Here is a 25,043-nt window from a genome sequence, read left to right on the forward strand (position 1 = left end):
CATGTTCTAGGAAGTTTTTATGGGATAAACTGTTTACTCAGGCATACCATTGCATAAAGAACCACAAATAGCAACTCAAAAGCTAAAAGCTTTAATGTCCCATGAAAAACAAATGTACTTGAAAATAGAAGGTTCTAATTTAAATAAAATAAAATAAATAAAAAAACAAAAAACTGGAACACTCATCCACCAATGAACCGGAGTTTTGAAGCATGAAAAAAATAGATTTAATTACTCTAGAATTTCGAGGCACTACTTCCATACCCCATACATACTATATTTTAATCCCACAATCATAACCAAGCATCCAGATAGCCCTGTCAAGGATTATGCCAAATAAAGAAAATTCGTTGGCGCTTATAGCCAACCGCATCCATTATTATATATGGCACTTCAAACCGGAGTTTGGACCAGCTTGATGAGTGCATTAGCACTGCCAGCAATTCGGACAACCGCCATACCAAAGTAATAGCAGTGTATAAAGCAAAATACAGGATGAGACCACAACTTTGCCCAAGGACCCTGCTACCCATCCAGTCATACAATAGGGGTAGGTGGTCACAAAAGTAATTAGCGGCTATATGAGACAGCAAGGGCCTCTTAAACTACAGATAGCGTTGCACTTGTTTCAGGTAAAGATGACATTATATGAACTTCGAGCTTGCCTTCTATTTAATGGTTTTCTACTTGATGACAGGTATAGCTCTTGGCAGCCAAGCCTTCCTAATCAGATATTCAATGAAAAAAAGGGCATTGACACCGGGTTGATCCTACCTCTTCATCTCCTGGCATCCAAACCTTCCTAATCAGATATTCAGCGAAAAAAACGGCGTCGACAGCGGATTGATCCTATCTCTTCATACTCTGACTTTGTAATGCACATTGATTCAAAATCAGGGCTAGATGCCAAAAGCGACCCACCCCTCCATACACCTAAAATAGGACTGATTGATGGCATATAAGTATCAAAGAGAAAATAGAAATGGATCTGAGGGAAAGCTCAATATAAATCAGCCATACTCTTCTTGAGTAGTAATCTTCACTTGATAATTATCAGGTACAAGAGGCCGAAGCTCCCTTTCTCTGTCATTAGAAAAACAAGATATCAAAGAATGGCATACCTCTGCATCATGTCAAGTAGTGATAAAAAAGCTTACAGTCGTTCTGCAAATCGAGGAAACAATGTGCTTCCACCAGTCAATATGATGCTGCAAAAGGAGAAGGCCGCACATAGGTAGCTCATAGATAAGACAGATCTCTTTAACTATACAAACGATAAATTTTTGCACAAAATGTTACAAAATATGATTACCTCTCAAAAAGCACAGGATGAAGATGAGGATGGCATGAACTAATAGCACGAACAATGCATTCAGCTAGTCCAGCTTGATTCATACCTGTAAAGATCCAGACAAGGATTCTACATGAAACGCTTTAAAAACTCTCATCAACAGCAGAGCCATAGCATGCCTTAAAAAGTAGCTGAGTGCACAAACAGCATGATTAATAAAACATGTGCACAAAGCCTTAGTATGTATCTCTGTACATTGTGTTTATGTACACATTGAAGCGCTTTAAAAACTCATATCAGCAGCAAAGCCATGGCATGCCTAAAAAATAACCAAGTGCATAAACATTAGTTAATAAAACATGGGCACAAAGCTCTTGGCATATATCTCTGTATGGTTGTTTGTGTGTTTGTGTACATACCAGCTTCGTTGTCCCTACCTGTAAATGACAGAATTAGCTCTGTGCCTTGCATTAGATAGTTATACATGCAAGGAGATATTTTTGGTATTTGGGTAATGCAATGCACTTTTTTTGTGTTCTTGTTTCACTTTTTAGTGCATTGCTTGCCAAATGACAAGTGTGTGTGTATATATATGTGTGTATGTATATATGTGCTATCTATGCCACAATATAGTACTGCAGTCAGATTATCTTAACATGCAATTACTGCATAGTTCTCATGCTTACATAACTATCATGAAACTACAAAATCAATGCACATGGAATTCTAATCTTCTATGAGTTTAGCTATATTTTTCTTGATCTCGTGTCCCTAAATAGCAACAGATCATTTTCCATTTGATTCCCAGCTAATTATGGTATCTGATTTAGCTTTGAACATGCAACCACAAAAGCACTTGTGGCTGTCAGCATTTCGACAAGGTTCAGGCCACAGAGTTCTTGCTTGGCAACAGAGTATTAAGGGAACAGTGCAATTAGTTAAATGAAACAATTAACACATGAAAAATGATTTAGATTTACAATACTTTATATATTTACTGATATATTTTATTTATAGTAGGCTTCTGGTAGCATAGACCAGCACTTGCAAGGGGAAAGTCACCAACTGATGATGAGGCTCTGCCACATCGTCAGTACAATCCAATCATTTTGTAGCATGCTTGTAATGGTGGAAGCCCAAGTGTGGTTAGATATATCCACCAAATATGGAAGTTTTCAGCAGAGGCTAACTAGAATGGTATGTACTCTCCATAGCTTGAAGTAATACAAACCCAAATCAGCAGGACAGAAGAGCATCTCAGGTACAAGAAAACGCTCATTAGTCAAGTTGAACTCCTGCACAGGAGAAGAGTTCCTTAGATGGCAAAACTAGATGATTTCTTTTGCCAAAGCAGTTGTAGATGCTACATTTTTTGTCAAGTCTATTCTCCTTCGATCCTCAGGTTTCTCTGTATCGTCCTGAAATTCTATTACTTCCTTCAGGCCACATTGTGCAGTTGAGCTTCCATCTGGCAGAAAAAGATACTTGTGTGCTTCCTCCAAATCTTTGACATAGCCTTTTGTATGTGTAATACCATCAGGGAGAACATATGTGCACCTGAAGGGGTTGTCTTTTCCAGATCTCCTAGAGAAACAGTAGACATGGAATGCAGTCAGATTTGCTAAAAGCACAAAGTTATATCACAACCTTAAAACAGAAACCAGCCATGATTATAAACATGCATGTCCAAGCGTTTGTTTGTATGAATATATCTATATAATGAGAACAAATTGGACCAGTTCCTTCTTTGCACAAACAAAATCAAGAAAAGAGGTGATGTTGCACATTAAAATTTTTGCTAGAAGAATGAAATGTTGAGATGACATAGAAAAAGGTTGTTTTCCTCAATAAGCTGAAATATGTCAGGTTTTTAATATATGAAGCTTCGAAGGTTACCATGTTAATATAACGAGTGTTCGGGCATCTTGTGTCAATAATTTCTAAAAACCAATATCCACATGACACTAACCAATAGAACAATCTTAAACAGGACATTAGAAGCGAACAGTACTATTTGAAGCTGACATCAAAAAGCTAATTATCATGAGAAAGATAATTGTCCTTGGACCTTTGGAGAGACAATCTGATCTTTCCCTTCGCTCCATAGCATGACAGGGAATATCAGGTCTAGTGATTTATGTGGATATACACCATTTATTGTCCAGCTATGTCAATTAGAACATGTTAATATCCTCATTTGAGAGCTTGTTTTACTCATATTTCCCACTGCAGGTACACAAAAAGGATGTAACAACATGACTAATCATGAATATGAAAAATAAATTGATTTGATAGATAGCCAGCTATATCAGCTAGCATAAATTTGAAGCCTCAAGGCATTAAACATTTTCTTCTACAGCTGTATATCCAACCTGATTGAATAATTTCTTGCCTTTTGTCAAAGAAATACTGAATCTGATGGCACCTCATCTAAGATAATAATACAAACATAACCGGTCATGTTATGACCAAATTAGCATATCTCATGCATGGACCAACCACAAGAATTAGCAACTTCATCCAGAGAATCTCTGCTATATCGGATTTTTGTCTTCATATTCAGCAGACAAATTCAGGGACTGATCTGGAACAGTTGTGACAGGCTCTCTCTCTCTCTCTCTCTCTCTCTCTCAGGTCTTGGGAGGGGGGGGGGGGGGGGGGCACACACACTCAGACATATTCAGTTGTGACAGAAACCATTATAAGAAGACATTTGAGCATTCATTTGGTTGATGGCAATAGAAGGGGGGAGAGTGTGGTCAACAGAAAAATGAAGAATCCCTCTTGTTTAGAGTTTTCAAAGGAGAAAGATTGGAAAGTGGCATTCCCATGAAAATAAACTTCTCATATTTCATGGAGAAGAAAAATCCATATAGAACATGGGTTTTTGACTTTCCCATGGAAAGGAAATTTGGATATTTTTTCTCCAAAAGAGATCTCAAAGCCAAGAATAAAATGGGGTAAGATTTTTTTCTTTATTAAGGATATAATAAGTACTTGACACCACTTTTCTAGGAAAGTAAATGCTCAACCAAATATTAAGCACTCTAGAATATATCACTTTCCCATGATCAACCAAACATGCAAAAACCACTTTCCCATACATCATATTTCTAGGAATTAGCTTCCCAAAAAAAATATTCCAACAAGAAAACTTTCTTCCCACAAACCAAACAAGCCCTAAAATTAAGATATATATTTGAATAATGCATAGGAAGAAGGATGATAAATGAGGAAAAAGACTATATAAAGAGCTAATTAAGCAATTATATATCATCACACCAATAGCATGCAGATCTCATATAATACTTGTACATCTATTCCAAAAACAAGTATTCTATTAAAAGAGCATCATTAAAGCACATTGTACACCAATAACACTAAACGATAAACATCAAAATAATGTTCATACAAGAAAGTATTTAAAGATGCCAAGACAACAAAAATAACAATAAAAAGAAGAAGAAGAAGAATGAAAGAAAATTTAGCTCCTGTAAGCAACAACTAGCACCTTGGACCAAAGCAGCACAATGCCCAGTAAGACTGATGCAAATAGTAGAAAGAGGGTGTGATAATTATTTTAACATTCACTTATTAAACACAACAATGCAATTAATGAAAACCAATTCCCGTGAATGAGGGCTGACCAACGAATAGAACCTAGCTTCTCTTAAATACCACACACAACAGAAAAGGACATAAAGAAACTATTTAGGGCCTGGTGGACATTATTGTAGGAATATCCTGAAGAAAATGGGCATGTTGCCTCACCCAGCCGGCATCTTCTAAGGACCCATTCAAGTCCTTCCCACAGGATTCAGGCTGGGGGTTGGATTGATATAGGTCATGCTCAAATGGACTTCTCCGTCTACAAATCCCGAAGGAAATTCAGCCTAAAATCCTGCTAGATTACCCAAACAGGCCCTTAGGAAATATTGTTATACCTAATGAAAAGACAATTTCTTTGTAATTAAATGTTGAAATGAATTTAGTTAGTTCAAAGCAATGCCCCTTTATGTATGGAAGTATAAGCATTAAGCAACGATATTATATCTTAAAAAAAAAACATTAAAATAACTTATAATATGAATAAAACAATTAATATCATGTTTTTAAAAAATAAATGCTTAACATAAGCAAATAAATAAATAAATGCATAGATGGATAAAGATTGACAAACTAGAGTGAGCCTATAAAAAGAGATCACCTTATGTGTATGGAAAAAAAAATAAATGTGAAAGGAAGAGAAGGAAAACAGGTTCTTACCAAAAGAGACAAAAGGACTCCATGACTAGTGATATCATGCACTAAGGCCAAGTTTGGTTCACAAATAGGGAAAATTGAATAAGTTATTTTATTTCTCTATAGTCTGTATTCAACTTATCCCCTTTTTACATGAATAAGTTTGTAATTCTATTTGGTTGATGCTTTGAATATACTATAATAACTGCAAATGTTGTTTAGTTGAATAACATGAATAACTTCTAACTTTTTGGCAATTGGAGATGAACAAAAGATTTCCCAAAAGTTGAATAAAATTATACCGTTTCCCTTCACCGAATAGATTTATGCTAGTTCACATAGTTATGCACCCATCGACCAAAATAAAGTTATGTTGGTTAAAGATGAATATATTTTTGGTGTTTGGCTAGATAAACCTCTTATTCAGCACTTATTCGTAAACCAGGTACAGGCTAAGAGAAATTGGGGTGTGTTTGTAGGTATAGATCAAAGAAAAATTTAAAAAATAAAGAAATAGAACACCAAAACAATTCAACAAAGATCCTTGAGAAAGTTGGATCCCTAGTAAGATTCTACATCTCACACTATGGAATAAAAGAAAATGGTCTTGTTGTAATTCAAACATGACAACATGAGATTTTCTTATGAAATACAAGGAGATTCCATTGTTAGAAGGTCTACTATTTTCTTCTAGAGGAGGGTCTAGAGATACATATGCTATGACACATCTGACATACAAATCAATCTCAAAATCAAAGAGATTGGGGTTTATAGTCCAAACTAAGCTAGAGACAAAGATGGGCACCTTTACAGCATTTTGGCTAGTAGGAAGATGATACAGAGGCATAACAGTTGATGAGATAGAAGACTGGATCCCACACCTCGATGGGTTTGGAATGGAAAGAGCCCATGGTTTAAGGGAATTGGCATTTGTAAGGAACTAAGATGGGGTTTGTTTTTTTTCTGAGAAGATGATTTGAGTTGAAAGGTAGGCTTGGAAAAGTGTTACAAGATTCATTTTGGTATTGCAAAGTAGGGTGGCATTGTCTCGTTAATTAGATCCAAAAGGTGTGTTTGCAACTCTCAAGGCATGGCAAGAAAAGGATATTTACAGGTTTTAGAGTTAAGTACATGAACTGAAAGACTCCATGGTTTAAAGTTATGCATGAGAATTAGGGGATGGAGTGGCATCATGGTTGATTTTCTTTAATTTTTCATGAATTCTTGCAACTCTTGGGCCTCAAACATATATTCTGGAGGTCTATACTTAGCTTTGACCAAGCCAAGCTGACCTGAGCTTGATAGTAAGGGCTTATAACATTACCCCAAACCCAGCTTAGCACAGTCTTAGGCCTGAAGTCTTTAGTTTGAGCTGGACTCTTCCGCTAAAACCCATGCTCTTACAAACCCAACACATTCTCATGAACCTGGAGGACATATCGATGTCTTCGCAATTATGATTTGAAGAGGTGGGGCAGAAAAAAATGATCGAAAGATGGTAATGAGGCTCCACCAGAAACAAAGGAGGAGAGAGAGAATGAAAGAGAGAGCGAAGAGGGAATAGCCTAGGAACCTAATTTCAGAGGTGCCAAAGGCAAAGCTGGCGCAAGGCTATTGACAGGTTTCAACAGCAGCAAGGTAGATATAGCCAGGAGGGCTAAATCAAATCCAAACAAGAGAGGAAATAGAAATCGAATTTTTGCAATGGCAAGAAAAAGGGAAAATTTCCAGCGTACTTGAATCCTGTGTAAGCCACAATTTGGGGAGAGGGAGGGCGGAGAGGAGGGCAGCAAGGGTGTAGGGTTCTTACAAAGATGAAGTAGGTAAGTTGATGAAGAGGGGATGGTGAAGAGGGTCTCCTCATGAGCGAAAGGACAACATGGGTTTTAAGATAAAAGTTATATATTTTAATATATATAATAATATACAGTATTTTTCATATTAATTTTATTTCAGCTTAGGTTAACCAAGCCCATATACCTTTTTGCAAGCTTGGCCCTGGCTTGAATTTTAGTTAGACCTCAAATTCTAAGCCCAATTTGGCCCAAATTGATGGGCTGGAAACCTCTGCCCAAACCTAACCAAAACTGGGCTAGGCAAGCTAGGCCAAATTTGCTCAGGTCTACATAAGACCCCTCAAGATAGGAGTTCTACTATGCTAGAAAGCTAAAAAACTAACACATGACATATAAAGTATGACCACAGTTGTCAAAATCAGGAGCAACAAAATGTGAATCTTCATTCAGGAAAGCAGATATTTTATAAACTCTTTAAGCAAGAAAGTACTTAAGAAGCGGGTATAGGATCAAATCTCGAAAGATTCCGAAGCAAGTGCATGGAAGACTCTGGCAACTAAGAGTATGGGAGTATGATGCATTAACATATGTTTCCTATGGTGTGTGCCAAAGTGCTATACCCTTCTCATCCCTGAAATTTCTGCTTACTAACATGTACACATGTGCTGAATCCAAACACATCATGTATTTTTAATATGAATATTCTTGAGTGGGAAAAGGAGTTTGAGATTAGCTTACACTAATATTTTGGTCCACAAGAAAGTGACACTTTGTGCAGTGTCAAACTTCATAAATAAGATAATGAACCTCGTAGAGAGAATAACTAGAAGAGACATGAATCAACAAGTTGACACATGAACCAAGACGGTCATTGTCTCATTGATATTAAAACAAGATTCTTTCCATAAGAAAAATAATGTCAAACTAATCTATGTCAACATGGCCAACCTAAAATCTAGCCATTACTCGAAAGTCCACTAGCTGATATACCACTAAGATCTCATCCAGAACACTACTTCAGCACTACAGGGTTATTGTTATGATTACTAATCTGCATGAACCCTTCAGTTATTGACTCGTTAGACTACTTAATGTGTCTAGTCAAACATAGTGTTGGTGCAAAAATCCGCTTGCGCCGGAGAAGCTGGAGTCGAGGGAGTCACGGTCGCCGCCGGAACTGGCAAAAAAAGTCTAAATCGGAGGTGGGGTTGCTCCGGCAAGACCCTCCGACGCTCAAGTCAGTTCTCTGCCTCAACAAGAATGGAGTGCTCGAACGAAAATTTTAGCAGAGTTTTGGGGATAGAAGATAGAGCTTAGAGAATAACGTATCTAGGATCTCCTTTTTATAGGCGGAGGGAGCAACAGACTGACAGTGATGTTTGTAACCATCTGGCAGTGGGCTGCCCATGGTCAGGAGGAGTTTATCATGAAGAGTAATGGGGTGGAGTCGTGGCTGTCATCATGGCACGCCACGTGGAATCAGTTGCGGAGAGTAGAGCGGCGTCCGTTGTTGTGACTCGTCAGAGAGTGGCGGAACCGCACAGGATCCGCCGCAGGGAGTGGAGCAGAATCGTGGCCATTATTGTGGCCTGCTAGGGAGTGATGGAGCCGCGTGGGACCCGTCACAGGAAGTGGAGCAGTGCTGTCCGTTACTGTGGCCTGTCAGGGGGTCCAGACTTGTCGGCCGAAGTTCGGTTGGAGTCGGAAGCGAAGTCCGGCACCTGTAGGAGCTCGGACGAGGTCTTCCTGCCGTCGAAATAGAAGACGGAGTTCGGCTCACGTAGGAGTCCGGACGAAGTCTGCCTGCAGTCGGAGTAGAAGACGGAGTCCGGCTCCCGTAGGAGCCCGGGCGGAGCCTTCCCACAGTTGGGGTCGAGGACGGAGCCCGGCTCCCATGGGAGTCCGGGCGAAGCCTTCCAGCAGTTGAGGTTGGCGACGAAGTCCGACTCCCTTAGGAGTCCGGACGGAGTTTACCTGTAAGTGAAGTCGCGGGCGGAGCTCGACTCCCGTAGGAGTCCGGGTGAAGTCCACCTGCAATCAAGATCAGGGACGAAGTCCGGCTCCCGTAGGAGTCCGGACGGAGTTTACCTGTAAGTGAAGTCGCGGGCGGAGCTCGGCTCCCGTAGGAGTCCGGGTAAAGTCCACCTGCAATCAAGATCAGGGACGAAGTCCGACTCCCGTAGGAGTCCGGACGGAGTTTACCTGTAAGTGAAGTCGCGGACGGAGCTCTGCTCCCGTAGGAGCCCGGGTGAAGCCTTCCAGCAGTCGAGGTCGGGGACGAAGTTCGGCTCCCGTAGGAGTCCGGTCGAAGTCCACCCGTAACCGGAGCTGGGGATGGAGCCCAACTCCCATAGGAGTCCAGTCGAAGTCCACCTGCAATCAAGGTCAGGGACGAAGTCCAGCTCCCGTAGGAGTCCGGATGGAGTTTACCTGTAAGTGAAGTCGCGGGCGGAGCTCAGCTCCCGTAGGGGTCCGGGTGAAGCCTTCCAGCAGTCGGGGTCGGGGACGAAGTTCGCTCCCGTAGGAGTCCGGTCGAAGTCCACCGATAGCCGGAGCTGGGGATGGAGCCCGGCTCCCATAGGAGTCCGGTCAAAGTCCACCTGCAATCAAGGTCAGGGACGAAGTCCGGCTCCCGTAGGAGTCCGGACGGAGTTTACCTGTAAGTGAAGTCGCGGGCGGAGCTCGGCTCCCGTAGAAGTCCGGGTGAAGCCTTCCAGCAGTCGGGGTCGGGGACGAAGTTTGGCTCCCGTAGGAGTCCGGTCGAAGTCCACCCGTAGCCGGAGCTGGGGATGGAGCCCGGCTCCCATAGGAGTCCTGTCGAAGTCCACCTGCAATCAAGGTCAGGGACGAAGTCCGGCTCCCGTAGAAGTCCGGACGGAGTTTACCTGTAAGTGAAGTCGCGAGCGGAGCTCGCTCCCGTAGGAGTCCGAGTGAAGCCTTCCAGCAGTCGGGGTCGAGGACGAAGCTCGGCTCCTGTAGGAGTTCGGTCGACGTCGGCAGCTGGAGTCGTGGGCGGAGTCTGGCTCCCGTAGGAGCCATTGCAGAGTCTGCAGGTGGAGTCGTGGGCGGAGTCCGACTCCCGTAGGAGCCATTGCAAAGTCTGCAGGCGGAGTCGTGGGCGAGACCCGGCTCCCGTAGGAGTCCGAACGTCGCGAAGAATCCGATCCTGCAATTGGAGTCGGGGGCGAGGTCCGACTCTCGTAGGAGTCCGGACGTCGCGATGAATCCGGTCGACGCTGGCGGGGTCCTGCCCGTCGACAAAACTTGGAAGCGTGGCGGAGGCTCGGCCACCAGGGAGGTTTGAAGAGACATTGCCAGAGGTCGAAAGTCAGTTGGATCCCCGGAGGGTCACTTCCGTCACGAACTTCGACTGGGGGGTATTTTATACCCAACACCAGTCCCCCTACTTTCGAGTTCGAATTTCGAATGAAGTACAGAAAGATTGTCGCAGCCGAAGTTCTTCCCTTGACGTCTGCGCGCGATCGTCCTCAGATATTTTGGCATTTAATGCGCGCGTGCTGGAGCCTTTTTCCGATTAGGGCGACCCGAAGAGTCTTTTCGGAACTCCCACCGGGACGTGATCCCAAGCGTCGCGCCATGAAAGTCCGCGAACGGTCAACCCTAGGTCGCGGTAAGTGGGACACGCGGGACACATGGTGGGCATTGGTTGGCCTAGGGACACCTGCCACCATAACTGCGTCAGGCCCCGTTGCCTATTTAAGCCCCCACCTTTCCTCCAAGGGCTTCACGACATCCTTCTTTCGCCGGAGAGCTTAGTCACTCAGCCACTCCATCGGTGCCCCTTCCGACTCCGAGCGCCTTTCTCGTCGGTCTTTGCCATCTCCACCGGCTTTCCGCCGCTTCCGGTCCCCCGAGTCTCTCCAAGGGGTTCCCCCCTAGGGCCTCCGCCCCAGAGGCCAATATCAAGATGATGTCACAGACTAAGAAGAGTGCGAGGAGGAGAACAGCAGTCTGCGAGTTCTCCGGTTGTCAAACTGCTGCTGAGGGTTCCCGCCGCCTTAACTGGGGCTCAAGGGAGAATTCCTTCAACAATATGGGTTTAATAACGGGGACAACCGATGAAGACGTTCTGCCTGAGAACTTCGAAGTAGCCGAACGGGGCGACACCGGTCAAGGGGGCAGAGCCTTCGTCACAAGCCATGGCGGGATCCTTGATGCCGTTGGGGCCGAGGGACCAGAAGCGGTCGGTGCCGACGGTGGGGCAGCAGAACTTGTTGCGGGGACGGTGGAAGTAGCGCATGCCGACCTTACCGGAACACCCAGGACAGTGGTTGTCATGAAGCACATGGCGGTGGCGCATGTCTTCGGCGCCATCGCTGCCTCCGGGGTAATTTCGGTTCTTCATGAAACAGGTCGTCATCGCCGCTGCCGTTGCCCTTGCTGCCCCCTGGAATCTATCCCATCTTTTTCCCCCTAGGGTTGGGACTTCGGAGGTGGAGCGGAATGAGGCGGGGGGCGAGAGCCGAGAGGCTTGTCATACGTACTGGAAAATGCTGTTGGGAAGGATAGAACCGGGAAGAGAAGTCTACAGCTCGGAGTAGCCTCCGGTGTATCCCTTTCGAGTCTTGTAATAATGTTTTCTTTTTCTGGCCCTCCGGGTCTTGTAACGTACATCGAGAAATGAGAAGGAGATTTTGTTACTTCGTTTGCGCTTTGCGTCGAATTGTTGTCTGCCGAACTTCCTTTCTTTACCATTGTTGTTATTGTATTCCCTTCTCTTTACTTCTCTTCTTCTTTCTCTTTTTTTTTTTTTTGACGTCGTCCATAGGTTGCCGGTAGTGGTCATGTCAGCTCGCCTTTCAGTTGTCCTTCTCCTTCAACTAATGGCTCTGTAATGTATATTGGATGAATAATATGAGAAGGAAAATTTCTGCTACCTCTTATACTCACGTGTTGAATTATCGCTTGCCGAGTTTCTTTTCGACCTTCGCATCGTTCGGAGGTACCCGATTGCCATCGTATCGATCCGTCTTTTTCATCCATGGCCGCAGATTTGTCTGAGGCCGCTCGGGTTTGGTGCCCCCCATCAGGGCTCGGGCTCGGAGGTCTGATCTTTCATCACCCCAAGGAAGTCTCATCTCGGGCTCGTGCTGAGAGCTTCCTTGAGAGCTGGGGTCCTTGATAAGAACCCCAATCCTTACCGAGATGGGGTTCTCTGCGTCTTCGACGCTGTTTGTTTTCCATTCGTCACTGACGTGGTCCATCGCCTTCCTTTTTAGCCCCTCCCTTTTTCTTTTTCGTTTGGAATTTTTCCTCCGCTCTTGGTAGGGCTACGGGAGTCCGGCTCCCGTAAGCGAAGTCGGGGCGAAGTCTGGCTCCCATGGGAGTCCGGATGGAGTTTGTCCGCAGTTGAAGTTGGAGGCAGAGTCCGGCCCCCGTGGGAGTCCGGACGGAGTTTACCGGCGGTCGAAGTCGAGGACGAAGTCCGACTCCCGTAGGAGTCCGGACGGAGTTTTATTGCGAAGGGGCCGCTGGGGAAGGTCCCCCCTTTTTCTCTTCTGGTCTTGAACGACCAGACTTTAATTGATGCCGGGACGAGGTTCTTTTCCTATTCCTGTCGTAACGGGTTTCAACTCTGGTTAGGACGAGGTCCTCCTCTTGTCTCTAACGCGGCTGTAGGCGTACATATGGGCGTTGCTGGACCCTTCCCCCCTTCCGGTCTAAAGAAAACCGGGCCTTCGACTTTGCTCGAGTTAGGACGAGGTTCTCCTCCTGTCCCTAACAGGACTGTGGGGCGCATATGGGCGTTGCAGGGCCTCTCCCCCCATCCGGTCTAAAGAGAACCGGGCCTTCGACTTTGCTCAAGTTAGGGCGAGGTTCTCCTCCTGTCCCTAACAGGGCTGTGGGAGCGCATATGGGCGTTCCAGGGCCTCTCCCCCCATCCGATCTAAAGAGAACCGGGCCTTCGACTTTGATCAAGTTAGGACGAGGTTCTCCTCCTGTCCCTAACAGGGCTGTGGGGGCGCATATGGGCGTTACAGGACCTCTCCCCCCATCCGGTCTAAAGAAAACGGGCCTTCGACTTTGTCGAGACGAAGTTCCCCTCCTGCTTCTGATACAGTTTGTTTGGACTGCCCTGTCGATGTAAGATAGTGCCAAGGGGGGAGACATGTAGATATACAACTTTTAATTAAAATAAAGTTATTGGTAGTACATCCGTAAGTTTTTCGAGCTCCATGGTCGCGGGAGGTCTGCTCCTCCGAGCTCCTTAAGATAATAAGTTCGGGTCGGACTACTTCTTTGACCTCATACGGGCCTTCCCAGTTCGGGGCGAGCTTCCCTCGATCCTGAGGTTGTGAGACAGCGGCTCGTCGAAGCACTAGATCTCCTACTCTAAAGACTTTGTTCTTGACCCGGAAGTTGTAATAGCGAGCGACTTTCTGTCTGTAGGCTGCCATTCGAACCTGAGCTACCTCCCGCCTTTCTTCCAGCAGGTCGAGGTGGCTTTAAGACCTTGCAAATTTTGATGTTCGTCGAATGCCACGACTCGTGCCGACAGGAGTTTAAGCTCAATTGGGATGACGGCCTCCGTTCCGAATGCTAAAGCAAAGGGGGTCTCCCCTGTGGGCAATCTTTGGGTAGTTCGATATGCCCACAACACATGATAAAGTTCGTCCGCCCAAATTTCCTTCGCCTTCTCGAGCCTTGTCTTGATCCCCTGCAGAAGGGTTCTGTTAGTCACCTCAGCTTCGCCGTTCGCCTGAGGATGGGCTACTGATGTGAAGTTGTGGGAGATGTTTAGATCTTCACAGAATTCGGCGAATCTTGCTCCAGCAAATTGCCGCCCATTATCAGTGATTAGGGTCCTGGGCAGACCGAACCTGCATACGATCGACTTCCAGACGAAATCTTGTACTTTTGCTTCTGTGATTTTTGCTAGTGGTTCGGCCTCAACCCATTTGGTGAAGTAGTCGATCGCTACAAGGAGGAACTTCCTCTGCCCCGACGCCATGGGAAAGGGGCCAAGAATGTCCATCCCCCATTGCGCAAAAGACCATGGGGCACTCAAGGGTGTAAGCTCGATGACGGGCTGTCTCTGGATATTGACATATTTCTGGCATCGATCACACTTTCTGACATATTCAATCGAATCATGATGCATTGTCGGCCAGTAATATCCTTGGCGGAGCAACTTGTGGGATAAAGATCTAGCCCCCAAATGGTTTCCGCACATTCCTTCATGCACCTCCCACAAGGCGTAGTCAGCTTCTGAAGGCCGGAGACATTTCAAAAGGGGCAAAGAGTATGATCTCTTGTACAACTTGCCCTCATAAAGGATGTATCGGGAGGCTTGATTTATGAGCTTCCGAGCCTATTTTGCATCCTGGGGGAGAACCCCATCTCTGAGATAGGTTATCAGTGGGTCGATCCAGCTGGGTTCGTGGTCAATTTTCATCACGGGCCACGATTCTTCTGTACTCGGGCACTTTAGAATTTCAAAAAGAACACCTTTGAGCAATTCGACCGGAGCCAACATCGTCAGCTTGGAGAGAAGGTCGGCCCTGGTATTTTCCAACCTCGAAATCTGTCTGATGTTGAAGCTGCTGAAGGCGGGGACGAGCTCCTTTACCTTTTCAAGGTATTTAGCCATGCTGTCCTCCCGCGCTTCGTAATTTCCGTTGACTTGTCCCACGACTAGTTGAGAGTCGCTGTGGACCCGGAGCCGATCTATTTCCAGCTCTTTGGCGATCCTCAATCCTGCGATCAGAGCTTCATATTCCGCTCCGTTGTTCGTTGCGGGAAACCCAAAGTGCAGAGCATACTCCGCGACGATTCCCTCCGGATTGATCAAGATCAGGCCCGCACCTGCGCCTGACATGTTGGAAGGCCCGTCCACATAGAGGACCCAAAAGCAATCAGAAGGATCTGCTTCTTCTTTGGGGGAGTTCGATCGGGGCTTCAGGCCATCAATTTTGCCTTGTTCAGGTTCGGCCTCCTCTGGGATAGTACACTCCACTATGAAATCTGCCAATATTTGGATCTTCACTGCTGGTCTGGATCGATAGTTGATGTCGAATTCTGTGAGCTCAATCGCCCATTTTGCCATCCTCCCGGAGGCATCCGCCCGGTGCAAAATCGCCTTGATCGGTTGGTCGGTGAGCAGCGTTACGGTGTGCCCTTGAAAGTAGGGTCGGAGCCTCCGGACTGCAATCAACAAGGCGTAAGTCAGTTTTTTTAATTTGGTATACCTGGTCTCGACGTCTCTCAACGCGCGACTGACGTAGTAGATCGACCGTTGGACTTTCGCTTCTTCTTTGATAAGGACAGCCGCGAGAGCCATGAGAGAGACCGCCAGGTATAAAAACAGTTCCTCCCCAGGCTCCGACTTTGCCAACAGCGGGGGTGAGCCGAGGTAGCTCCTTAGTTCTTCGAACGTCTGTTGGCACTCAGGGGTCCAACAGAAGTTCTTCAGCTGCTTGAGGGTTTGAAAGAAGGGTAAGCAACGTTCGACCGACCTTGCGACGAAGCGATTCAGGGCCGCTACCCTCCCTGTAAGGCGCTGAACCTCTTTTATCGACTTTGGGGTGGCCATCTCCTGGATGGCGCGAATTTTTTCTGGATTGACTTCAATCCCGCGCCCCGACACCATAAAGCCCAGGAACTTTTCCGAGGTTACTCCGAAAGCGCATTTAGTCGGGTTCAGCTTCATTTTATATTTCCGGAGAGCGTCGAAGGTCTCCTCGAGGTCGGCGACGTGATCCATGGAAGATTTGCTTTTTACGAGCATGTCGTTCACGTAGACCTCCATATTGCAGCCGATCTGCTCCTTGAAGATTTTGTTCACCAACCGCTGGTAGATTGCGCCTGCATTTTTTAGGCCGAAAAGCATGACTCTGTAACAGTAAAGACCACGATTAGTAATGAAAGCGGTCTTTGCTTCGTCTTCCGGTGCCATCCTGATTTGATTATAGCCGGAGAATGCATCCATGAAGGTGAGGAGCTCATGGCCCAGGTCGCGTCCACCAGTTAATCGATTCTGGGAAGGGGGTAGCTATCCTTTGGGCAGGCCTTATTTAGCTTTTTGAAGTCTATGCACATCCTCCACTTGCCGTTTGCTTTTTTGACTAGGACAACGTTGGAAATCCAATCAGGATAATTGACTTCCCTAATGAATCCGACTTTAAGGAGCTTGTCCACTTCCTCGGCTATCGCCTTCTGCCTCTCTGGTGCATGACCTCGGATTTTTTCTTTCGTCAGCCGATGCTTTGGATCGACGGCCAAGCGGTGCTCCATGACTTCCGTGTCAATCCCCGGCATGTCTGCTGGAACCCAAGCGAAAACGTCCGCATTCTTTCGTAGAAAATCAATGAGACACGTCCGCACCTCCTCCCCCAGGTTGGAGCCGATCATCGCCACATGCTCCGCATTCCCGTCGTTCAAAGGGATCGGTACCAGATCTTCAATTGGAACACCCCTCTTCAGTGAGGTCATCGCGAGCATCCAGTCCATCGATTGGACAGGGGTCAGATTAGTCGTTTCTTTGCAAGGCTATGTTGTAGCAGTGTCTGGCCAGGACTTGATCTCCTCGGACCTCTCCGATCCCCTGGTTGGTGGAAAATTTTAACTTCAAATGGTAGGTTGACACGATGGCTCGGAGAGCATTGAGACCAGATCGGCCGAGGATTGCGTTGTAGACTGACGGTGCCTTCACCACCAGGAAATTCACCAGAGCCCTGGATTGCCTTGGATATCGACCTGCGGCCACAGTCAAAGTTATTATTCCCTCCACCAGGACAGCGTCGCCGGTAAACCCCACCAGAGGGGAGCTAATCGGCCTCAAATGGCCGTCAAGGATGGACATTCTTGAAAAGGCGTCATAGAACAAAATGTCGGTCGAACTTCCATTATCGACGAGAATGCGACGGACGTCGTAATTTGTTATATTCAAGGAAACTACAACCGCGTCGTTATGAGGGAACTGAACTCCCTGAGCGTCTTCTTCAGTAAAAGCTATGGGCTCCTCAATCTTTTGTTGCTTGGGGGGTACGGCCAGTACGTTGGTTGCTTCCTGCCGGGATCCTCCCGAGATGGTGTTGGCGAAATCCGTCGGAAGTCGATTGTCCGACCACTGCATGCCAGCGACCATTGCCGGAGGATGTGGGGCTTGGGAAACCAGAGGCGAGACCGGAGCCTAAGATCTGACCGCGGAGGCCGTGGGTCGCCGTGTGGATGCTTCGCGAGAAGTCATCGGACGAGGATCCAGTGGGGGAAGGAGGAGCGGATGTCGGAGAAAATGACAAGAGGCGGTTCCGTTGAGCGCTCCTTTAAGAACAAGGGTACTGCGAAGGTTCAGGACCCCTTCCTCTAGCGCCAATCCTGTTGGTGCAAAAATCCGCTTGCACCGGAGAAGCTGGAGTCGAGGGAGTCGCGGTCGCCGTCGGGACCTGCAAAAGAAGTCTAAACCGAAGGTGGGGTTGCTCCGGCAAGACCCTCTGACGCTCAAGTCAGTTTTCTGCCTCAACAAGAATGGAGTGCTCGAACGAAAATTTTAGCAGAGTTTTGAGGATAGAAGATAGATCTTAGAGAATAACGTATCTGGGATCCCCTTTTTATAGGCGGAGGGAGCAACAAACTGATAGTGATGTTTGTAACCGTCTGGCAGTGGGCTGCCCATGGTCAGGAGGAGTTTATCATGAAAAGTAATCGGGTGGAGTCGTGGCTGTCATCATGGCACGCCATGTGGAATCAGTTGCGGGGAGTAGAGCGGCGTCCGTTGTCGCGACTCGTCAGGGAGTGGCGGAACCGCACAAGATCCACTGCAGGGAGTGGAGCAGAATCGTAGCCATTATTGTGGCCTGCCAGGGAGTGATGGAGCCGCGTGGGACTCGTCACAGGAAGTGGAGCAGTGTTGTCCGTTACTGTGGCCTGCCAGGGGGTCCAGACTTGTCGGCCGAAGTTCGGTTGGAGTCAGAAGTGAAGTCCGGCGCCTGTAGGAGCTCGGACGAGGTCTTCCTGCCGTCGAAATAGAAAACGGAGTTCGACTCACGTAGAAGTCCGAACGAAGTCTGCCTGCAGTCGGAGTAGAAGACGGAGTCCGGCTCCCGTAGGAGCCCGGGCGGAGCCTTCCCACAGTCGGGGTCGAGGACGGAGCCCGACTCCCATGGGAGTCCAGACGAAGCCTTCCAGCTGTTGAGGTTGGGGACGAAGTCCGGCTCCCTTAGGAGTCCGGACGGAGTTTACCTGTAAGTGAAGTCGCGGGCGGAGCTCGGCTCCCGTAAGAGTCCGGGTGAAGTCCACCTGCAATCAAGATCAGGGACGAAGTCCGGCTCCCGTAGAAGTCCGGACGGAGTTTACCTGTAAGTGAAGTCGCGGGCGAAGCTCGGCTCCCGTAGGAGTCCGAGTGAAGCCTTCCAGCAGTCGGGTCGGGGACGAAGTTCGGCTCTCGTAGGAGTCCGGTCGAAGTCCACCCGTAGCCGAAGCTGGGGATGGAGCCCGGCTCCTATAGGAGTCCGATCGAAGTCCACCTGCAATCAAGGTCAGGGACGAAGTCCGGCTCCCGTAGGAGTCCGGACGGAGTTTACCTGTAAGTGAAGTCGCGGGCGAAGCTCGGCTCCCGTAGGAGTCCGGGTGAAGCCTTCCAGCAGTCGGAGTCGGGGACAAAGTTTGGCTCCCGTAGGAGTCCGGTCGAAGTCCACCCATAGCCGAAGCTGGGGATGGAGCCCGGCTCCCATAGGAGTCCGGTCGAAGTCCACCTGCAATCAAGGTCAGGGACGAAGTCCGGCTCCCGTAGGAGTCCGGACGGAGTTTACCTGTAAGTGAAGTCGCGGGCGGAGCTCGACTCCCGTAGGAGTTCGGGTGAAGCCTTCCAGCAGTCGGGGTCGGGGACGAAGTTCGGCTCCCATAGGAGTCCGGTCGAAGTCCACCCGTAGCCGGAGCTGGGGATGGAGCCCGGTTCCCATAGGAGTCCGGTCGAAGTCCACCTGCAATCAAGGTTAGGGACGAAGTCCGGCTCCCGTAGGAGTCCGGACGGAGTTTACCTGTAAGTGAAGTCGCGGGCGGAGCTCTGCTCCCGTAGGAGTCCAGGTGAAGCCTTCTAGCAGTCGGGGTCGGGGACGAAGCTTGGCTCCCGTAGGAGTCCGATCGACGTCGGCAGCTGGAGTCGTGGGCGGAGTCCGGCTCCCGTAGGAGCCATTGCAGAGTCTGCAGGTGGAGTCGTGGGCAGAGTCCGGCTCCCGTAGGAGCCATTGCAGAGTCTGCAGGTGGAGTCGTGGGCAAGACCCGGCTCCCGTAGGAGTCCGGACGTCGCGAAGAATCCGGTCCTGCAATTGGAGTCGGGGGCGAGGTCCGGCTCTCGTAGGAGTCCGGACGTCGCGATGAATCCGGTCGATGCTGGTGGAGTCCTGTCCGTCGGCAAAACTTGGAAGCGTGGCGGAGGCTCGACCGCTAGGGAGGTTTGAAGAGACATTGCCAGAGGTCGAAAGTCAGTTGGATCCCCGGAGGGTCACTTCCGTCACGAACTTCGGCTAGGAGGTATTTTATACCCAACACATAGCATCATTAAAAATATTGTATAATGGTTAAACTAGTTTTGTATCTTAGAAAGTGCCAAGGTCTTGTTGAAAATTTTATAGGCTTGAAATGGTTCCCATGATCATTTTGGAAGTTGGAGTTGTTTGATGGAATTAAAAATCCCTTTCTCGATTCACTTATTTAAGTGCAACTCTTTTGCTATAAAATGAGAGGATATATTCATTCTGCTTCTTACTTCCTAGATGTTTATGCCTATATTTAAGGGAAGGTGTCTGTGAATGGCTCAATTAGATGAACCTATTCCACCATTAGCAAGGATACTTAGAGTTGGAGAGTAATGCCCAAAATTAGAGACAAGCAAGGATACCTAGGTTTCTAGCTGAAGGGATCCTTTGATATATAGCTCATGATCCTGAACTTGATTATGGTCATTTTAAGATTATATGTATGCATGTGCAAGCAAGGATACTTAGGTTTCTAGCTGAAGGGATCCTTTGATATATAGCTCATGATCCTGAACTTGATTATGATAATTTTAAGATTATCTGTCTGTCTGTCTGTATGTATGTATCTACCAATTTCAGTAGCCATGCAAGAAGTAAGTTAAAGGAGAAGGATCATAAGTATAATAATATGATAACAATAATTGTATTGGAAAGAAATAACTGCATATATAACATGATAGTAAAGAAGCTTAAGGCCTTGCTATGAGAAAAGATAAAGCTAATAAGTCTACAGCCTATACAAAGTTGAAGCTTTGATTTGGGGATAAAAAAGAGGATTCCATGAGTGCACCAACATTTAGTTCTAGCACTCAGCATGTGCTCAAGTCAACAGTGCAATACATCAGAAAAAGCAACTAAAAATGATATGAGATGTAGGAAACTTTATTATTAAAGCATACCTATCTTACAGTCAATCCTAATTCATTTTGGTAGTTGTTCTTACAAATATCAAGAGCAAGAATTAAAAGGAAACTAAAACAAGAAAAATCATGTAGAAGTTTAGACCATAAAGAACACAGAATAACTAAAGTGTCCTATAGCATCATAAGTATCATTAGATGATCCATGGCGAGTTATCAAAGAGATTCATGACTGAGATAAAAGGTGAAAGAAGGAGATACGTCTGCACAGAACTAGAAACCCTGTTGAAGTAAAACATGAACAGATTCTTTTGTGGCATTGCTTCTGTTTTCTGTCTTCGTATTCAAAAACCCAAGAATAAAAATGAGCTAGGCTGGAAAACACAAATGATGAAGCCCTTTTGTTTTTCCAATTTGTTTGTAAAACTTTCATAGCCTTTTTTCTCTTTTTTTGAATGGAAATGGAGGAAGCAAGAAGCTTTCCCCCAGTTTTACCAAATAAAAGAAAAAAACATCCCGAGGGAATTTAGAAAACTTTTAGAGCTTTTGGAAGCAAAGATATATTGCTTTCAAAAAAAGAGTGAAAATAAAGGCAAGGAATAGCAGAAATTTTGTTGAAGTGCTATCTTCAACATCAATCTCCTGTGGTATTTCATTAATTTGCACCACACAGAGAGACAAACAATAATTGACGATACCATGCAGCCCTAAACAAGCAAGGGATGTGGTCAGTTTGAGAAACGAGTCACAGAAACCGAGCGAATCCATGGACTTACTCGCTCTCCGGCGTCTCCGTCTCCCTCAGGAGGCGCCCGAGCCCTCGAGATTGGGGTTTCGGACAAAACCCTAGTAAATCTAAATCAGGCAGGCGGGCCAACGACGTCGGATTCCTTTCCTGCGGAATGGAACCTGAGTTCAGGAAGGAAACGAAAATCAAATGGAGGGTGGATGCCTCCTCGAAGGAAAATACTGGGGTTTCTAATTTCAAGAAAGCCCAAAATAGGCGGGAAATGTAAAAGCAAGCACATCGATCAAAACCCTAGCAGCAATCCGCCTGATCCGAAGGTTAGAGTCGGATCGCCCAAGACTTTCTGGAGTTTCTCATTCCAACGACGAAGAAGGGAAGAAGATCACAGGATCCGATCGGATCGAATGGAAGAGAGAAGAAAGAAAAGGAATATCCGTACCTGGCGAGGCGGAGGTCGCGAGGGACGTCGAGGGAGACCAAGCAGAGCTTCTCCTTGGCGTCGTCGATGATAAGGGTCTCGTCCATGAGGTTGACGGAACGGTAGGAGACGAGCTCCTTGAGGTAGTTGGTGAGGGCCTTTCCCCCGAGGTCCAGGCGGCGGACCCCGTAGTTGAGGGTGAAGTTGTCCACCACGGGGGCCGCGTGGGTGAAGGAGAAGCCGCAGTCCACCACCAGGCTGCACTGGGCGCCCCCGGGCGGGCGCCGGCTGGCCTCGTAGAGGTGGACGAGGGCCGGGGAGTCGGCGACGCAGAGGGCGCGGAAGCCCAGGTCCTCGAAGACGAGCTCGTCGGTGGCGCGCTGGACGGCGGGCGGGCTGAAGAGGGGCTCCACCAGGAGGAGCGAGGAGCGGGAAGGGTCCACGCGGAGGAGCGAGCGGAGGAGGCGCTCCCACACCTCCCGCTCGAGCTCCGGATTCACCAGGTACCCGCGGTCGAAGGGGCGCCGGAGCGACACGGAGGTCACGTCGGCGTCGGGAGCCAGCAACTGGTCGGCCACCAGCCACTTCCTGATGGACGATGAGGAGCGGCCCAGGCAGTTGGGGACCACCGCGGCCGGGTCCCGCTCGCCGCCGAACCCCGCCTTGCAGAGCCCGCCGCCATTGTCCAGGACCACCACGCCGGACGACGACATCACCGAGCCTGCTGTGATAACCCCCCGCAGCCCTCTTTCTTTCCATCCTCTCCCTTGTTTGTTGTTTTTGTTTATTTATCTATTTATATTTATATTCCTATTCATAAACCCGTCATCGATTGTGATTGTTGCTGGATTTTGGCTTTGTGTGAACTGATGCAAAGTTCCAGTACATCATTAGAAAACAAATTCTAATAGCAATGTGTATCCAAGAAAACATGATTAGGATAAGTAAAATATGATCTAAAGTTATTTAGCTCCAACCTAAATCTATTTATTGCAAATTGAATATAAGACCACCAAGGTGATCCGATTAAACTATTTAACAATTGGATCAGAGTTAGGTTGCACCCTCTTCGTTTGTTTAACTCATTTAATCTATTTAATAATCAGATTGGTTAGGGATAAACAGGTTAAACATATTATTTGTTTATCAAATAGGTTAATAGATTAATAGGTTGTAAAGGTTATATATGTCAACAGATTACACAGATTAATAAACTAAAAAATTAAGCAAGCTATCTATTTATTAAATAGATTAAATAGATTAAATTAGATTAAATTTTACTTTTCGAATCTTAATCAATTTAATACATAAATTAGGTTTAGATTCAAGATTTTCTAAATCAATTTGCATCTGACCTGACTTGTTTGCTATGTAAGCACAATCAAATAGATTTTTAGTTTCCTAACCAAAACAGCAGGGCATAGACAAATGCCTATGGTACTAGAAATACCAATCACTATCAAGAGGAGCTACCTTCTCCCATCCAACCCTACCATGAAGAATGTTTTTATCACTCATGAGCAGCTTTAGGTAGTGGTGGAAGAACACATTAAGCTAGTCAAAGCTTCAGGCAGTAAGAAGCTTTAAATTGAGTTGGAGATTAAAATAAGAGGCTGGGAGCTTCTTAAGATTTGAGTAGTAATAACAGTAATAGGTGTAGTAACCATCAATATAGGATCAAGTCAGGTAGAATATTAAGGGAAAGGATTAAAAAAATTAATGAATGCTTTAAGTGATTGAAAGAGGAATTGCCATGCATATCTGGCTACCAAGGCCTCAAAGAAAGTGGAGGAATTTCTCCATTTAGATTTTTATTTTGAGGTTAAATTGGATTATCTCGACTTATGACCTAACATGCATCCATGATTTTCTCTTTTTCCAATGATAGCTCAGAAGCCATAACAGCCTGAATAGTAAATTAGAACTGTTACTTATTTTTGAAGAAAAAAATCCGATTCAAGTTCCAATCGACAGGATGTATTTAAAAATTTTTCTATTCTAAAAGTTAGTATAACATTTATCGTTATCTGAAACGCAGCGAAATAGGGATCAAAATCCTCAAGGGTTGTTTGAATCTGATACCTTACGAGATCTGAAAGTGTAGGTTCTCTACTTCGCATGCATACCAAGCTCCGTAGGAAAGAAGGATGATTTTCTTTGCATCAATCTTTAGAAGAAAAGCAAGAGTTGGTAGAGATCTAATCTCCACGTCTTAAGAAAGATCTTTCATGCCTAGAAGGGATGCCAAGACCCATGCCAAGAAGAGGAACCAAGAGGTCTTCACGATAGGAAGAGTATTAGCGCCCCCTCCCACCTTGTTTTGCCGTAAAAAACTTCCTCTAACTACAGGTGGTCTCTCTCTAATTTTATCGCATAAAAATCAGATTAGTTACCGATGGTTAGGCCCTCCCCTTTAAATAGATTAAAGGACCTGCACTAATCTGAGTTTTAGGATTTAGGGTTTAAGGTTTAGGGTTTAGGGGTTTTAAGGTTTAGGATTTTAGGGTTTAGGTTCAAGTTTGAATCGACAGGATGCATTTAAAAATTTTTCTATTCTAAAAGTTAGTATAATATTTATTGTTATCTGAAACACAGCGGAATAGGGATCAAAATCCTCAAGGATTGCTTGAATCTGATACCTTGTGAGACCTGAAAGTGCAGGTCCTCTACTTCGCGTGCACACCAAGCCCCATAAGAAAGAAGGATGATTTTCTTTACGTCAATCTTTAGAAGAAAAGCAAGAGTTGATAGAAATCTAATCTCCACGTCTTAAGAAAGATCTTTCACGCCAAGAAGGGATGCCAAGACCCACACCAAGAGGAGAAACCAAGAGGTCTTCACGATAGGAAGAGTATTAGCGCCCCCTCCCACCTTTCTTTGTCGCACAAAACTTCCTCAAACTACAGGTGGTCTCTCTCTAATTTTATCGCACAAAAATCAGATTAGTTATCGATGGTTAGGCCCTCCCCTTTAAATAGGTTAAAGGACCTACACTAATATGAGTTTCAAGGTTTAGGGTTTAAGGTTTAGGGTTTAGGGATTTTAGGGTTTAGGGTTTTAGGGTTTAGGATTTAGGGTTTAGGGTTTAGGATTTTTAGGATTTAGGATTTAGGGTTTTAGGGTTTAGGGTTTAGGGTTTTTAGGGTTTAGGGTTTAGGATTTTTAGGGTTTAGGGTTTAGGGCCTAGGGTT

At 46.2% G+C, this 25,043-nt stretch overlaps 1 protein-coding gene across 2 annotated transcripts; it reads right to left on the reverse strand.

Annotated features, from left to right (window-relative positions):
- Positions 1-337: 337 nt before the first annotated feature.
- Positions 338-22,628, reverse strand: LOC105054537 (actin-related protein 6). Of its 2 annotated transcripts, none has more exons than XM_010936076.4 (7): positions 21,874-22,628; positions 2,659-2,875; positions 2,523-2,586; positions 1,313-1,397; positions 1,158-1,208; positions 1,021-1,083; positions 338-933 (listed from the first exon to the last, which is right to left on the reverse strand). In XM_010936076.4, the coding sequence occupies exons 1-7, from the start codon at positions 22,563-22,565 to the stop codon at positions 900-902; spliced, it is 1,206 nt and encodes a 401-aa protein (XP_010934378.2). In that variant the 5' UTR covers positions 22,566-22,628; the 3' UTR covers positions 338-899. The 2 variants fall into 2 exon arrangements, with proteins under 2 accessions (XP_010934378.2, XP_010934377.2); XM_010936075.4 differs by having other exon boundaries at positions 338-944.
- Between the last annotated feature and the right edge of the window lie 2,415 nt (positions 22,629-25,043).

Source organism: Elaeis guineensis, chromosome 11 (assembly GCF_000442705.2).
Source record: "Elaeis guineensis isolate ETL-2024a chromosome 11, EG11, whole genome shotgun sequence".
Taxonomy (NCBI): domain Eukaryota; kingdom Viridiplantae; phylum Streptophyta; class Magnoliopsida; order Arecales; family Arecaceae; genus Elaeis; species Elaeis guineensis.

Excerpts from the sequence above, each read along its gene's own strand:
- LOC105054537 (XM_010936075.4), bottom strand. The coding sequence starts at position 22,565 with ATGTCGTCGTCCGGCGTGGTGGTCCTGGACAATGGCGGCGGGCTCTGC. Across the intron at positions 1,209-1,312 it reads CATCCTGTGCTTTTTGAGAG|CATCATATTGACTGGTGGAA; the intron begins GTAATCATATTT and ends CTCCTTTTGCAG. Across the intron at positions 945-1,020 it reads AAGATTACTACTCAAGAAGA|TCCTATTTTAGGTGTATGGA; the intron begins GTATGGCTGATT and ends GCCATCAATCAG.